Raw genomic sequence first — 17,909 nt, forward strand, 5'->3', positions numbered from 1 at the left:
GATATGAAGAAAGTATGTTTTATTGAAAACATTCTTGTCAGACATTCCAAAGACAAACATTCTGTATATATTCAAAGCTACTCTCTTGCTAATCAGCATTCACAATAAAAAGATTCAGGTTTTGTAGGAGTCGTAATTTCCCTATTAAACCATCATTAATTATGGTGTATGCTTTCATAGCAGTTTTCTTTTCTTGAATATTCTCTTCTTCATTCAGGAATCCTTCAAACAACTGGATTTACTTCTATTCAGTTAATCAAACATTAGGAATGCTAGGGTACAGACAGAGAAGTTATACAAGTTTAAGTGGTATGGTAATTGATACAGATTGCTAATTGGTACAGACTTATCAAATTCAGCACTGTTACAAACAAAGATCAACATTACACCAAGATTAAACTTGTTTCATCCCATCCACTTTTGATTCTGACTCTCAGTTGTTGACACTACTCACTTCAGGATTATCTAATTGATTTAGTAGGATTTTGCAGGCTGTAGCAGTTATGTATTAATGGATGCTCTTACTATATCTAAGAGTCAAAAGCTTTGTCAAAGTTAAGTACATCAATCTCTTACTTAAAAATAAAGTAGTCACTGTCTGTATATTACATTTTTTATGTGGAATTATTCTGTCACATTGCTTAGGAGTAAGTTTTGCTTGTACATGATTTGTATCCCCAGGTTAGAAAAAAAAAAAAAACCAAACTCAACCTTCAAATCTATTGTCTTCCTAATAAAAAATGATTAAAATATCTTTCTTGGTTATCTTCTGTTCTTGATTGCAAAACATCAGACAGGAGCCCCTAGGTCATAGTTTATGCTCCTGTCCTCACAAATGCAAGCAGAATGTTAGAAGAGAAACAAAAAAGACAAATTAATCAAGACTGCAGACACCTTCCCAGTGGAACTGAAAAACAAACCAGGGGTCAACTAAATTCCTTTAAATCATGAAACTTTTTACTGCTGGAATTTGACAGATATTCAATCATTCTAAGAGCACTGCTCTAAAAATACACTTCTTTGCAACATACTCATACCTGTCAGCACAATTTTGAATTTGGGGCAATAAAAACCACTTAATCTGTTTGTTTTACTGCTCTTGCAAATATATTAACTGAGTTAGTGTGACTCCCTTGTTTCTGGAAGGTGCTTAGTTTGTTTTTCAGGATCAGTTCCTTGCCTTTTCCTGTCACTGTCAGGTGTCACTAGTTTCACTTGCTCCTGCTGGTGATGAATGTCAGGCAGCAGAGAGCAGACGACACTGTCAAGACTCAGTGATGTCCTCTGCTGCCAGCTGCCCATGTCACCTGCAAGAATTTGGTAGTGCTCCACGACACTGTCAGGTGACAGAATTCCCTAACTCTTCAAACAGAAGGTGTCGACAATGACAGGATCAGCTACTAGAGGTAGAGTCTGATCCTGTCTGCCAATTTCAAGTTAACTGGTTTTTGCAGCTGTTTTTCCCTTTCTTTCGTAGTTTTTTATCTTGTGGAATTTCCACAATTTCTCCTGGAGGGGCAGTGTCTACGTGCTCCTGGCTACCTATCTGATCGTGTCTGTGACGGCCAAAAAGCCTGTGGCGCCAGCCACTGTGAGGATGATGATGTCTCTCAGTTTCAGCAGCAGCCTGGTGGTTCTCATGTTTGGGATCATGACTGCCCTGCTGATGGTGGTGGTGATGGTGGCGGCGGTGGTGGTGTCCATGTCTGTGCGGGTTGGGATGGGAATGCTGATCTGTCGGCTTGGCTTCTATCTCTGACAGCTCTTCAACTGCTTTTTTAGTGATGTTTTCACATACACCATCAACATCAGGTTCCTGCAAAACAGATGCTTGCATTAAATACAGGCACTGTATTCAATTAAACTAGCTGTAAAGTATTAACTGACATTTTTGCAGAGCATGAAAGGCACTTCTAAGTTATTTGTGCTGCTTTGCTGAAAGTATGAACATATCAAAAATAGCCTTGTGCTGTCACACCACTATCAACTAGACAGGGCTTTTTAGCAATTATAATTCCAGTAATTGATAATAAGTATTCTTATCCTAGATCCTATATCTGACCTTTTGTCTACATTTAGCCAAAATGCTGCACAATGGGAGCAAAAATTTTTCTTGAACTTCCATGAAGTATGTACATTTCTTGATAATCCTTTTAAGTGTTTCTGGTCTTGAATGATTCATTAAAGAAAACTACCCTTCTTTTATAGCAGAAACAATAATTTTTCACCTTGTATTATCACTTTTTAAAAATAACTCCTGTAGACTGTGTTTAAATGCAAAGTACAACGAACAGTAAGGCAAAGCAGCTTGAGTTTGATTCTTGGGTTTTAAAAAAAAATACGTGCTTACCCATCTCACAAAATTAGAGTAGTTAATTGCTCACTACCTCCATAGCAATACAAACAGAATTACTCTCCAAGATTGCATTTACATTTCTGACAGTTACTTGTGTTTCTATCAGAACAGGAATTCAGATAGTCAATCAGTCTGTTCGAAATCAAATACAATTCACTTAGAAAAATGTTTAAAAGCTATCTGTCAAGATGCATGAAATGCATAAATTCAAAATCATATATTTTTTGATTAATCACACTGAAATAATTTTTTAATATCAATCAAATCCACTTTTCTATTGTACACAGAATGAGACAAGCAAATACCATGTAAGAGCAGTTTCCACACTTGTTTTCGCAGTATGCAATCTTAATAGATTCTTCCACATACTGAAAATGCAGGAAGGAGTAGGGCATACCCAGATGATACACTAGACGGCCGCATCTAAAGAGAGAAAGAACTCTGTGGTTACAACTACAACTAAATCTCTCTTCTTATGATATCTCACTTTACTTGCATCAATCCACACACACAGTATAGTTCCACAGGGAGTGTTTCTGTTCCAGTTGCAGTATCTCCCTTACAAATTCTCATCTGCATTGACCAGGATGTGAGGCATGATTTCTGCCTCATGTGGTAGCTGCACTGCCAGAAGCCTTGTCCTAGAGTGGCCTTAAAGACTGGCAGAGGCGCACTCGTTATAGATCCATTGGGATAATGAGAGGGGTTCTTTGCATAGTGGTAGCTGCATCCTTACCAGGTGTTTTTTATGCAACCTGACAGGTCTTTTGACTGGGATGGACACCGTGGTGCACCTGGATTACTGATTTATTGTGCATGAGGCGATTGTTATGGTGCCCACTTGCCCCAAGTCTGCACTTGAGTGTTCTGATATGCACTTGACTAAACAACTGATCTGCTCAAAGGAGCTGGTGAAAATGCAGAACCTGTACACAAGGGCAGCACGTTCAGTGCCAACACACAGTTCCCTGGCCTTAGCTCCCCACATGTGGACTGCACGTTTAGAACCAGCAGCAGGCAAAGTTTTTGTGGCTAAGGCCCAATAAGAACACAGGTTCCTAGACCCATCATGGATCATGGCCAGGATAGTGCTAAGCCAATTCATAATGTACTCCTACCCCATGTGTCAAGAGCACTAAAATGGTCAACCTTTCAAATGCTCTGGGAAAAGTGTCTGGGCCCCCTCCCAGATAAAATACCACACTGTGCTGTTTGTCTGTTGTATGACATCAGCCTTCCTTACTTGGGCATATTTGCTGCTGTAATATTCAAGATCATTCATCCCACAAAACTAATGCAGCTAATTTTTTAAAATTCATCACATTACAGAAAAAGAATAACTTTCTAACTCTGTATTAATCTTATTTATGGTTTAGTACAAACTTGGAATGTTCATTACAATAATATAAAGTAACAAGGATAGACATGTTTCAAGTGTCGGATTTTTCAAGTAACTACCATCACATCAAAACCAAAAAATTGGGATTTCAACTACAGTTCCTCCTGATGCTGCCAAAATATACTTGTGGCAGAATCCTATGTCAAAAAGCAACTTTCTTCTGAAGTTTTAAGTTTTATCTAAGACTCATTTTTTCTTATGTCTACGTGGCATTTTCAACAACTCTCATCAAGAAGTTTTCATGAGATAAAAGATTCTACTTTGATATGCATGGATGTAATAAAGTTATATAAATACACTACAATAATATGAACATTACCAAATTTTTCACTCACTTATGTTCATCTAAATCCATGGCAATTATAAAGAACAAAATTATTTATTCAAAAATTACTTATGCAAAAGCAGATTTTGCTTTTGTAACTTTGTTTTTCCAGTAAATACTACCACTTAAGTTCAACTTAGGAGCTGAGCATGATGTCTTTATTATTTGCACACCAATGAAATAATATAGAGGTTTGCAAAATAATACTCAAAATATATGCAAATATTTTCCCATCTTTGTCTGTAAGCACACACCTGTCATAGATGAGAAAGTCATCCTTGTTTCCATTTAAAGTAGTCCAGACATCCTCTTGATGCTCATCTTGCTGGTAGACAGTAATGTAGTCTGAAACACGTTCTTTTAGTAGGTGAAATTCCCTCCGGGATTGAGCTCCCTGATGGTTGACAACCACATACGAGATGTTGACCAGTCCTTCATTCTCTAACTTTACTCGCAGATCCTCCAAACTAGTGGGAATGTAAAGAAGCAAGATCATAAATCAGTAGAGAATCATAAGATTTGACACAAAAGTCAATATGTTCCATCTTGCTTTTATTACAGAAGTATGATGTGGAGTTTCTTCCCTTTCATTTGCTTTTTGCCTATGGAATTGCTCTAGAAAACGTTTATTTTTCAGTTATGAGAAATAGTCTAGAATGTGGAAGATTCTTCAAATTTTTTTCTTAAATGTGAGAACCAAACCCAACTACTTTGAAAGCCAAATACAAAGCCCCCTTTTAACTTTGATGGAGCCACAGATTTACCACTATGTTTTTAAATCAAATTCTTAATAAACTTGCAAAGCCTACTATGATATGTAAGTTGTGCAGCCTAGAGGGGCAAACTAAGGTGTTCTCACTGTGACTAAAATCCAAATCTGAAACTGGCACTATGAATTTTTAGGCCAAAATAATTTCACAATCCCTAAATAAATCAAAGATAAAAGCTTTATGCAATTCCTCTTTGGCTCAGCTTGAAATTATTTTATTACTATTGTTACTGTCATGATAGCTAATTATTTGCAAGGAGTAAATTCTAGAAAATAGAGCACCAATGTCCCAGGTCTTGGAAGAAAACCTGGCACTGATGACTTCCTTGAATGCTTCATCAATTTTTTGACAGGACAGTATTTACCTTAACTTCCAGATTTTTAAAATATGTACAGGATCTCTAAATGCAGGCTGAAAAGCCACATGAAAAGCACATCTTTTTGGTTTATTTTTTCCCCTACAGGGCTTACATAAGAAATCAGTGATCACAGATCTCTCTATTTCAGGTGATCTAACCATGTTAAAGAATTGTGATATTTCTTGGATTCACAATTTTTCCTACATTAATCATCTGTTGCTGTTTCTGTTGAGTGTTCCTGTAGTTTGGGTTTCATTAATGTCAAGTTGATCATAATATTTATTATGTAGGAAACCTAATTTGGAGAAGATGATCTGCCAGTCAGGAGAAGGTAAAGAGATAAAGAATCCTACCCACTGGCACAGAACCCTTCTGCTGATAGGGAGCCAGGTCACTGGGTCACACATCCCAGCTGTGATGGTGGCATTTGGGGCAGCTAGAGTTCATGGAATGCATCTGTGGCAGGGCACACGTAGCATTCTCAGCTGGATAGCAAAAATCCGGACAAGATCCACACTTACCTGGAAGCCTGCCGCAGGCACAAAAATCAGCTAGCCTGGAGGAGAGCCACCACTGTCACCGAGCCTCTGGAGTTCCACATCGGGTCCTCCTCCCCAATACGCCATTCTGGGGGCTCCTGGCAGTTCTGGATCTCTGTCCCTCCTCCTGGGAGGAGACAGAGGGCCAGAACTAGCCCCAGACCTGCCCACATGGCTGGGCTTTACCTGAGAAGAGAGAAAATAAAGTAAGGCCAATGCCTAAACAATGTTCAGACTCTGTAATTCCCATAAGAAAACAAAACAGCATATTGGCTCCATTCAGTTAAAAAAAAAAAAAAAGAAAGAAATTAAAAAGAAAATAAAAAGAAACAAATCTCCTCTAAGAATAAATTTGAGCTTCTGTTTACTGCTTAATTTCTGTGGTTTTACAGTAGAGATCCTCCATAATAGAGGTAAGTGTTTTTTCTTTGTGGTGCTTGAAGGATTTTGTGTTTTTTTTGTTACTGTGTTTGAACAGCTACAAAGTAAACATTCAGAATAACTGGAATTTTTTTTCAGTACTACTAATCTTTCTCTTTGTAATTTGTTTTTGACCATTTTTAACACTTCAGTGATTTTAAAGCTGCCTTGTTTCTTCTTTTTTGAAATAAATTGTGGTAAGCCTGTTTATGTCAGGAATAATATAGACCAGTTCACTCCAGTTACAGAGTAATTCCATTGTCTTAAAAGCATACTCACCAACCACTGATTTCAGTACACAGTAAGTAATAGAGAACATAGCAGAAAATAATAAAGAAGACTTATTTCTACAAGTCAGTCTAGAGTATCTGGACCCCACTGAGAAAAAGCTATGAAGAAGTCAAGCACCAGAAAGAATTTTGCAAAAACCAGAAATGAAAACTGAATTTCGGGACTCCCCAGATCTTATAAAATCTCGTATCCATACTTAGTTCAGTTAATGTTTATGAAAATCAAAGCATATAAGAAATTCTATAATTACCTTTTCATTTTATTCCATTAACATCCAAATTTTGGTATTATCAAGAAATACTTAAAATCTTACTTAAAATTTTAAACATAAAAATACTTAAAATTTAAAATACTTTAAAAAAATTTTAAACATAAAAAATTATAAAGCTGCTTCCCAACTTGTCATAGGTTGTGGAATTGTACAGTTTCACCACTACATCAAAGACTGACAGTGACCACAAAACAGTTTGGAAACAATAAATTCTGATAAATAATACATGTTCCATCCATCTTGTCATAGCCTAAAAGATTAATAATAATTGACCTTTTGAAACAAGAGTGATTTGTTGCTGCTTTTGTGAAAACCAGCTGTCCCTGGCAGTTCTAGGTAAAGTACTTTGAAGACTAAACTGTGGTCCAGTATATACCAACACAGCCTTTTTCCATTCTTTCCACACATCAGGAAAGCAGCCTGCCTTTATATCTATTACGAACACATGAGACTCTCATGACATTTTTATATCCTTCCTTGCCTTTCCACTGCCTTCTGCTGCACTGGCATGCAGCGCCCAGCAACAGCTGTCTGCCCTGCGAGCTGCAGGAGAGCCATGTCCTGCCTTATACTTCTCTTCTTATTTCAACTTTCTACTTAGTTTCCAATGGAAATTTCCACAGTCAGCCTTTTCAGCCAAAGAACCAAGCAAACACTCTGCCAAATCTTAAGTCATGAAGCTCTTTCACAGCAAACCCAGCACACTTACCCTTTTCTCCTCCCCCTTCTTGGCAGCTCTGCCCGGCTCCGCTGCAGAAGGAAACAGCGCGGGGGGAAAAGGGCTGTGGTATTTATATGGCTCTTGTTTATCTCATTTTGCAGACGCGGTTCAAAGTTCAGGGAGCTTTTTCTGAACGACTCTGCAAGCAAAGGAAACCCCTTGAGCGAAAAGTACCCAAAATATTTCTCCATTAACTAATCCCAAGTGGAAACCATTTATTGTGCGTAATAGTGAAGCATTTTTACTATCATGACTTCAAATATTTTGTTATGCAGTTTGTCAGTCACCCCAGTCAGCTGGAGGTAGTGGTACAGTCACAGGAGGGGGCTGGGCCGAGGAGTGATTTTCTAAACACAGTGGTAACCACAGTGAGGGGGGGAAGGCACTTCTCTATTTACAAAAACGCTGAGCTAGCAGGTTTTTTCTCGTGTGCTTTATCTGATATTTGCCTTAGAGAATGTTGTGCTCCATCTGAGGGCATGTGCATACTGAGCTCCTTTGGCCCAGCTGCTCTTGATTATATCATTCTGCTTTCAAACTTTTCTCTATAGAACCTCCCAGTTCGTCAACTTTGTTGAAAGCTAGAGCCCAGAACTTCAGACATTTAAATCAGTGCAGCTACATGAAAGTCATGGAGCTCTAGCTACTGTCAATAGGTACCTGAGCCTCCATATTTCACTTTTATATTTTCTTAACCCCAGGATCGCTGAGATATCTATGGACATCCAGGTTAAGCTGTTTCCATACTCTCTTTCCTTGGTGAGAGAATTGTTTGTGCATGATGTTTTACTTCAACAGCAGTTTGCTTTGCTTTGATTTCCTCCAATGTACATGTTACATGTGTTTATGGGGAAATCAATGTTTAAAAAGTTGGTGTGCCCTCACAGTTCAAGGTGGGGAGGTTGATACTGCTTAGATCTATGGCTTGAGGCATCTTCTGCACAGATAAGCATTTTGCTTTAGGCTGGATTGAGATAGGGAACTGCTGACCTCGGGGGTTTCTGCTGTAGAAGTCCTATGCACTTCTTTTCCACTGGTCAGTGGAAAGAATGAGAAAGATCTGAACTTCAGTAGTCTTGGAAGACAGAATGCAGAAAACAGATAGACTTCATATTAGACCTGAAGTTCTTTTAAGAAGTGGAGCGTGCTTATATTCCTTATATTGTTAGGGAGACACATCTTGCATTCTTTGCTGGGTTGGTACAAAACCCTCTTATGTGCAATAGTGCCCTTTACTGTTTCAGTTGAGAGACAATTTGCTCACCTCCTGCTTCAGGTGTTGGGGTTCATTCCCAGCACTGATAAAATCCTGTAAGGTTGGCTGGAGGTATTTGGTGTGCACCACATCCACCAATTCTTGCATGAGCACAGAGGCAGCCAAAAAATGAAGCAGGTACAGCTCTGTTAAGAGGGCTAATAAAAATGATGCAGCTCACTGGTGACTGACAGTTGTTCTCTTGCCAATTACAGCAACACAGGTGGAGACACTCTCAAAGGAAGAGCAATACTCCATCTCCATTTCTTTGTAGAGAAGATGTGGAGAAGGTTTGATTAACAAGTGCTGAACTTATAAACTATGGGTAATACCACTGAGTGCTGCTGAGACATGCAATTCACAAGTACTGAAGAACTCAGAGTTCAGGCAAAGTACATGGAGCTGAAGCAGCTGTCATATAAAACAAGTACCTTGCTGTGGAAAGCACACTGAAGATAGAAATAGACAGTGGTCACTATTCAAAAGTTAGTATTTCCTCCCATACAGTATGCAGACACCTGCAGACCCTCAGATGCCTTACTGAGAGATGAGAAGCACATGTTGCTAGCAATTATCCTTGTGACAATAAATACTATATGTAGTATTATTATTATATTTATTATAACCCTTATAATATTAAGATTACTTCAATTATATTCAAAGTAGTAGGCCATAAGCATCTTACTTTTTAATGTTCACCCTACCTTAGATCATTGCTCTGCCTCAGTAAATATTGAGGAGAAAAGTTCCTCTGTCTTAAAGCAAGTGGTAGGAAATATTATAATCTTGGATGTGGATTAAAATAGATGTAATTAATTTGGTTTAGAAATGTACAAACTAAATATGCATAAACTTCAGTCTGAAGCATTACTGTTTCTGAGTAGAAAAAAAAATCTGCTTCCACAGATGTTTTTAATGCACATAGATAAAGCTGTTAATAATTGTCAAATTAACAGTCTAGGAGTCTGATCATTCCATTTTTTATATTAATCCCCTTTCTGTTCATAGGTTTCTGTAGCCCTTTGTCTATAGCTTGTAAAGAAACAATCATCTTAAATAATAATTTTTGCTTTCCACTGCAAATATTTTCTTGTTGTTGAGTTTGGTCCAATATCACGGCAGGAGGCAAGTTATGAACTCTAATTTGGACAAGCCCTCAGTTTGGAACAATAATTTTTTTAATGATCATCCTGTTTCTACTCACTTTCTTTCTTCTTTGGGGGAGGTTAATAGTTCTGGTGGAAATAACAGCCCCCTTCTTTTCTTATTGAACATAAACTTTCCCCTTTTCTGACATGTTCCAAACTTTTCAAAACATCAGAGCACAGAAATATCATTTTGTTGTTTCTGTTATCTAGACTGGTAATGTACATACTTCTTGGGAAAAGAAAAACCAAAAATACATAAAAAACCCCAACACAATGCCATAATCCCAAAGGACAAGGAATTGTGGCTCTCAGAAATTACATTCTGGTAACACCTGCTGAGGAGATTTGTAACGCGCAAATGCTGCAAGGATGGGGGCAGAACACAGATTCAGCATGAACCCAATTGTGAGGACTTAGGTCTTCAGTGCCTGTTTTGCTCTTGTGACTGAAGGATGTCATAAACACAGAATTCAAAGTCCACTTGCAAATCTTAATTGCTTACTGGTTCTTCTCTGTCTTCTCTGACAACTGTGTCAACTCAGGGTAGCTACTCATGCCTTATATGGAAAATATGACAACAGCAGAAGGCTGGTAGAGTCACGTAATGCTAATATAAAGAAATGTCCATCAGTTTATGAGGAACAAACATGAATAAATGCTGTAAAATAAAGGGTCACTTAAGTGAAGGGCAAAAAGATACAATGAAGTAAAGTAAATCACAGCATAAGGTAACTAAATGCACACTTCTCAGAATTCAAAGGAAGGAACTAAAGCTGACATCTTCTGATAAAGGCCTAAAGATTGTTTCAGTGAACAAAGGAATAGCTGATACATGCAATTGTCCACTTATAAATAAAATGAGACTTAAAGGAGCCCTGATCTAGCAAAATGTTTGCTAGATGTCTGCTTGGAAATTCCCTTACAATACGGAAGTACCTTTCTCTGCTTGAATCTATCTGTATCACACTGTAAGTAGGAAGGGAAATGTTTTATCAGATGTGTCCTCAATCACAATAATTGCACAGATTACAAAGGCAAACAGACCCTAGTTGCTGAATAGCTACGTCTGTTCTCAGTTCCTTACAGGCTCTGTTTACTTTCTGCATTTATCTTGCAATAATTCTATCAGTCCACAAATTCTCCAAATCACTGCAGTGAGCTTAAAACCAGTTTGAAGTTCTTCATTTGAAGGAAGAAAAAATTTGCTGATGATACCCAAGAGGTGGTTTAGAAGATCATAGCTGTAGGAAATCTTGCACATGTTTGTATTTTTACCAGTGTCTTTAGTAACACTTGGGAGTCCTGTGATCCATAGAGGATAATTGAAAATTCCTTCAGTTTGCTGTGACTCTGCTTGGGCTCCTGGTGCTTGCTATAGTAAACCAAGAAACAAATGTTGTCATGCAGTGCCCAAAACAGGGTATCTGTACAGATCTCATATCCCACACAATGATCCTCCTTCTATGGGAATGATACAGTTGCAGCAGGAATTTAGCAGGCAGCTTTAGACCCTCCAATATAATTCACTGAGTGAATACATAAAATGGTTAGGGATCTGGACCAATGAACACATAGAAAGTTTAAAAAAACCTCTCTGTTACACTGCATTCAGATATTTCTCTTTACATTAACAGATCAGGCGTCCCAAGGGAGTAGAACTGTAATCAAAACCTCAGAAGTACCATCAGCAATACATAAAATTCCTTTTAACTCTTTATACACAATAAACCTCCTTAGGAGATGCAGCGGAAAATGATTCATCAGCTAAATTCACAGTGGTTCATTCTAGGTGACTCCATTTAAATGCTTCTCTCCAGAAATACCTGTACGAGCAAGTTGTTGTTAATGATTTACAATAGGTCATGCAGGCACAGTTCACTGCACTGAACCCTAGCTGTAGAATGGAAGTTAAGAAAGCCCAGTACATGGGATTCAGTGACCATATACAGTTGGCCTGATGGGAAGTTCAAGTCTGTCCTCTGCTTATCTCTTGTGAAATACATTAAAACTGAAGTGAAAACTGGTCCCAGCTAATGAACAAGAGATGTCTGATGTATAAAAAAATCCTCTTTCAAGAACTGTTGAACTGTGATTAAAAAATGGATTATGTGGTTTTGGTTAAATTTCTCTTTGTGGCTCTGTGTTCCTCTCTTTTCCTGGTAATACAGAAGTGGCTGCGAACATTATCTGCAAGAGATGTTAGGAGCATTATGGGCAGATTCAGATATCTGAGTGCAAGATGGAGATTGTCATATGTGGAATGAAATCTGACAAACTAAAATACTGATGCCTTCAAATACACGATATTGACAGTTGATTGCTAATGGTACTTCTTTTCAAGTAGCAGGGTCAGAGGAGGCCACAAAGATGCTGAGAAGGTTGGAGCACCTCAGCAGCAAGGATAGGCTCAAAGAGTTGGAGTGAAAAAGAGACAGCTTCAGGGACACCTCACTGAGGTCTTTCAGTACCTAAAGTGGGCTGAAAAAAAGAGAGAGAGGGACTTTTTACATGGGCAGGTAGTGACAGGGAAAGGGGCAATGGTTTTAAACTGAAAGAGGGAATGTTTAAGTTAGATGGTTGCCTGACTTAATGAAAGTGGGTGGACTAGATGATTTTTATGGTCCCCTCCAACCCAAACCCTTCTATAATTCTGTGGTTCTATTATATACTCTAATATTACAGAATTTAGCACTTCCAGAAGGTTTCCAAGCTTTTCCTATCTCATGAAAAGTTCACATTTTTGCTGAAAATTACAATTATTAACTAACATAAAGCTATTTTTGTGTATTTTGGCTGAAATATGTATAACAGAAGCCCTCAATCTTCTGATATTACAGCCCTGTATTTTGCTTTCCAGAGATGCAGTTGTTGAAAGTAACGATGAAGGCAAAGTAAAGTTTTGAATATAAAATATGACTTTTGTATAACATTGATAATGGGCCAACAAAGACAAGAGACACTATATCTGACAAATATATTAGCCATACCTTGACACTGGCAGTCTTCCTGTTCTCCTTACAGCTTTGGTTTTCCCAGTCTTTAGAAAAGGCAGAATTAGAGTAGTAGATCTGCAACTGCATTCAGGAAAAAAGGATGCAGAATGCAATGCAGAGGAAATAACTAAGTGTTTGAAAGAAAGAGAAGTGAGAGAAGATTTGAGCACATTTTGTCTGAGGACATGTTTGGAAGTCACCTGCACAAGCCATCACACTACTACATATCACTACAAATGGCAAGATATGGGAAAATATGCCCTGCAAAATTCAAGCATCCACTATTGGTTGTTTTTACAAAATTACCATGATTTCTTAAGTTCACATGTATTTGGATGGACTTCTTGTTCTTGGCTCATCTGAGAATTCACACTGGACTGGGTTCATATCATGTTGTCTAATTAAAGGCAGTAACAGTAACACCCACTTTTGTGTCTCCTCATCCCATTTCAAAAGCATTGGCTAAACCTGTGGAACTTGAAAGATAAGTCCTGGTCCCATCAAGAAACAGCCATCATAATGCCTCAATAGTTCTTCAGTCGGTGGGGGTTGTATGGATGCTCATTTGTTAGAGCTGATGTAGAACTACAGCAGAGATGAGTCCCAGGTTGGCATTTTACTTTTTTTCCCAGTTTACATTTTACTTTGGTAAATCCACATTTCTACCTGACCTCTAGTTTAATTTTTTAATGTCTGCCTGTTGGCAGGAAGATGTTCATAATATTATTCATGTATGCCTTGTATTATTTGCTAATTATTATGTATATATCAGCCACATAATTGTCTTAAGGATTGTATTTTAGGAGGTGTAGTACCTGCCACAGAGCCCAGAGTCTGCACCCCACAGCCATCTTTGGACATCAGCATTTTATCCACCCCATTAAACTGCAAGCTGAAATTTTCTGACCTTTTTCTTGTCAGGGGAAAAAAATCAAACAAAAAACCAAACAAGAAACCCAACAAAAAACCCCAACAAAAAACCACAATATCAAAAAACCCCACCTAAGCAAGATTTTTTTTGCTGCTGATCCTGCATTATAATCCTTGCCAGACTTCCTGTAAAACCTCAAAAAAAGGAAACAAAATATGACTGTGAAGTGAAAAAAAATTTGTAATGATTTAAGAATCATGCAGTAAAGTTGCTGAACATTCTCTTTAGCTAACAGGAAGAGAGACAGACCAAAAAACAAAATGCAAAAGTGATCCCATGACTCCATGAAGTAATAATTAACATTAAACACTCTTTAATTGTATTCCCCTTTTTGCAAAGGCTTCTTGCTTGTAAATGTTGTTAACTTTCGTTAATTCCTTAACACAGCTGTCTGCCTACGTAAGTTACAAAGTACAAAACTAAAGGACAGTGAGGAATTTCAGTTGTCCTGAAGCCAACACAGGACTTCATTTCCACTGTTCAGGCAAATCATTATGCAGTCAGCTGCTCAGGCACTGTTTGAGGCATACAGTGTGGATCATGTGTGATCCACATCATGTGGATCATGGCCTTAAAAACTGAAGTGACACAACAGACAGACGCTGGGTAGTCTTCCAGTAGCATGTGTGCTTTGGTAGCTGCTCCACCTGTGAGTCTACAAAGGGAGTACTCACATAACAATCAGCACAGTCCAGTCAATGTTACACAGAGCACACATTGTCTTGCACAGATAGAAGATGCACTTGATGGATGGAAGGCTGTGCCAGAAATAAAAAAGTTCTTGAAGGGAAAATATTCTTCTAGAAAACAGGAAGAATTCTAGGTTGCCCAGCTTTCCAACTTTTTATTGCTCTTAATCTTATCTTAATTGCATGTGGAATGACTCCCTAACTGTCTCCAGGTTCTGGAGTAAAGTTTATAGTGAACATTTTATGCCCCTATCAGCCAAACATAATTTTGCACAGCAATAGTATGATTCATAGGTCTACAATTTTGTAGGAAGATTACTGTCCTGAAAGAGGAGTAATATAAAATTATCTGTTAATGTTTCTGCATGTATAATACGTGGATGTACAGTTGTGGGCTAGGTCAAAATTTATTCTTACAATTTAGCTTTAACCCCTTCCAGACTCTGTAGATTTTCATGGATTGTGAAAGAGCTTGAAAAAAGCCACCACATTTCAAGTCCTGATGCGCTGTGACCACTGTTGCTTATCAAAAAAACCCCACAAAACAAAAATATTTTTGCAAATAAGGTTAAAGATTTGGCTGTGAAACATGTAGGTCAGTCTGAGAGGTGCTACCTAAATATATGAAATCTGTAATAATATTGTCTGTGTATGTTATTTCTACTCATGATGCACAATGCATACCCATGCAAAACTGCCCAGTTATATGTATTTTAATAATAAATACAGATAACTTTTTAACAGAGATCTTCTTTAAGAGATTCTCCAGACAAGTCCTGAATAGACAAAGTCTGCTGAATTGATATGATCTTCCAACACAACCCATTTTATATTTATATGTATGATTCTATATTATGGGATTAAAAGGAAAAAAAATAGCTAAGTACTTTATATCTCATTTCTTTAGGCATTCTTCTTGTAATCCTGCACAATCCTACAGTTTATGAAACTGAGGGACAGTAAGTTGCTGGACTTGCTTCTTCCTCCAGATATTTAAAATTATACGAAAGAAAATATTTACGTAAGAACTAGAATTCAACTACATCGCTTGCAGTGTTCAACAGACACTGATCTCCCTGATTTCACCAGTCAGCTGCTCTTTCTGGGGTCACAAAAATATGAGACTTGTAAACAGTAGATAAGACTTGGCATGGAGCTTGTACATCAGCAGATAATACTGAATAGATATAAATGCACATCCTGTCCTAGCTGGACATTTCCTCTGAAAATAGATAATGAAGGAACAGGCTGACACGTTTGTGTCACAGGACTAAGGTTTAAATATTTTTGATATCAATCCACAATTGTACACATTACAGCTTTCAAGCATTGCATTTTATAGTTAGATTATCATTTTGACTTCCATTAACTCCTTATATCTTCCCTTCACTCTACAACTAATAAAGAAATAAGGAGGATTAACAGATTAGCTCTCTGTCAGAAGCACAATCCATGTTTCTTTTCCTTTAAAACTTTTTAAACAGATGCTGATATTACTGCCCTCGGCATACCTATCAAAGGGGCCCCACAGAAATGTTTTCCTCTTGCATAACAGCACATATCTGGCTTGCTCTAGGCATGACAGCAAAGCCTTCTCATGCACAGAACAAGTCCCTCCTGTGCGAGGGAGACGTACTGACTCGTCTGATGCAGAGATTTCTTGCAAATGATTGATAACACTACAGGAATGAGCAGCTGAATTCGTTAGAATTTTTCCAATAGAAGAGACCAGTACAGGCCTCATTGCAGCTACCTGTATTCTGCCTGGTGAATAATTTGGTTTTGATGTGGGAGATCTGGGTGTGCCATGAGTGCACTAAGGAGTTTCAAAACTGTTTTGGGAGCCAGGCAGAACTGTCCAGCAAGCTGGATGTAGGTCAGAGGCTGCCAGGTGGATGGCCTTGCACCAGATGAGCTAATGGTCCCTTTTGACCTTCATTTATTATCTGAGTCACCTGTTTTTGGACAACAGTTATCTGCTCAATGCTGCACATAAGCAGGCCTCCTGAATATTTGATTTCACATCTCCAGTTTGTTAGTTCCTACATTTCCTCAGACAAAGAGGTGTTTCCTTTATTAAAGAAGGGGAATATGTGATTCACAATTTTCTGCTATTAGTGTAGTACTCATTTTTGTCTGTTTGGTACTTCACAGCTCCTCCTGGGAGAGGGTCACAATGCTCGGGCTGGACAGATGCTCTCAGCCCTGTTCAATGCCGCTGTGAGAGGCTGGAGTAGAAGAGAACATCTACACTTCTGTAATTTTTCCAAACTCAGCTGAATGTTATGTCCAGAAGATGTACCATGTTATTTTAATCAATACAGGATTCTCTAGTGTCATTGAGGTGATTCTGGAAAAGGAAAAAAACATAGGTAATTTTTAGGCATGGCTAATACAGCTTGAACTAAAGATATTGATCAAGATCCTTTAGATGTTTTCTTAACATACTCTTCCTTATGTAAATAAAATGCAGGTAGTTTCCAGGTAGTTTCCAGACTTATTTGCATTACTTTGTAACATTGCTCTTGGAAATCTTGGAGGTAGCACTGGGAAACAACACACCCATCTCTGGGAGAGGAAAAGGAGAACATAAGACTTACGGCTTAGTCAGTGTAATTTTATACTTGAAAAGCTATCAGGACCAAGTATGAACTGTTCATTTAAAACCTTCAGCCTAACATCACAGTAAAACTAGATAGGGGAAGCCATAGGAAAAAAAGAAATACAGTGGAGAATGCCATGAGAGAGAAAGTAAATGGTCAGAACAAACCATACATTAATCAAAAACAAGCATGATGCCAACACTGGACAAGTAGAAGGTGCTGGGATGGAAAATTTTAATTCTTGTTTTGTGCTCTGCTGCAGTGATAGCTTTAGCAACATTTCTATTTGGATTATAAACTATCGGAGATACAGTTCTTCCACTTAGATCTCTGCTAGTTTAAAACAACCTTCATATATTTTTAAATGCAGGAGGCATCAACATTGCTTATGTACTGTTGTGTACCAGAAAAGAAGAATGGGTGTGGCAGGCAACTCCTAGGTTGCAAATAACTGTCTGAGCAGACCTACTGACAAGATCAATAGCACTGTTATGATAACAAGGCCATTGAGCAATAAGCACCATGGGAAAGGGATGGAGTTCATAAACAAGTCAATTTTCAGGAATTAACATGGGCAAGCTAATTAGAACCACTGCACGAGGCTGCTCTTCTCTTGTCAGCTTCAGTGTAGAGGCTGTCAAAGGGATGATCGTGCTGACAAATTAAATTATTATACTGGTTTACTTGGATTGAGTACATTTTCATCTGGTGCCAGGACATGAAACATGGATGAGTAGGGGTCCCCTGAAGACTCCAGTGTAGAAAAGAAACCTGAATTTCACACTGTCAGCGCTCAGGAAGGATGGCAGAAGGGCTGCTTGCAGACTCTGACTAGGGTGC

General features: G+C 38.2%; 1 protein-coding gene across 1 annotated transcript; it reads right to left on the reverse strand.

The window, feature by feature from the left end:
• Nucleotides 1-2: 2 nt before the first annotated feature.
• On the reverse strand, nucleotides 3-7,502 carry SELENOP (selenoprotein P). The gene is made up of 5 exons (XM_084224931.1): nucleotides 7,439-7,502; nucleotides 5,730-5,933; nucleotides 4,335-4,547; nucleotides 2,662-2,779; nucleotides 3-1,816 (listed from the first exon to the last, which is right to left on the reverse strand). The coding sequence occupies exons 2-5, from the start codon at nucleotides 5,918-5,920 to the stop codon at nucleotides 1,196-1,198; spliced, it is 1,143 nt and encodes a 380-aa protein (XP_084081057.1). The 5' UTR covers nucleotides 5,921-5,933; nucleotides 7,439-7,502; the 3' UTR covers nucleotides 3-1,195.
• Between the last annotated feature and the right edge of the window lie 10,407 nt (nucleotides 7,503-17,909).

The sequence above is a fragment of the Fringilla coelebs genome (assembly GCF_963513975.1).
Source record: "Fringilla coelebs genome assembly, chromosome: Z".
In the NCBI taxonomy this organism is placed as follows: domain Eukaryota; kingdom Metazoa; phylum Chordata; class Aves; order Passeriformes; family Fringillidae; genus Fringilla; species Fringilla coelebs.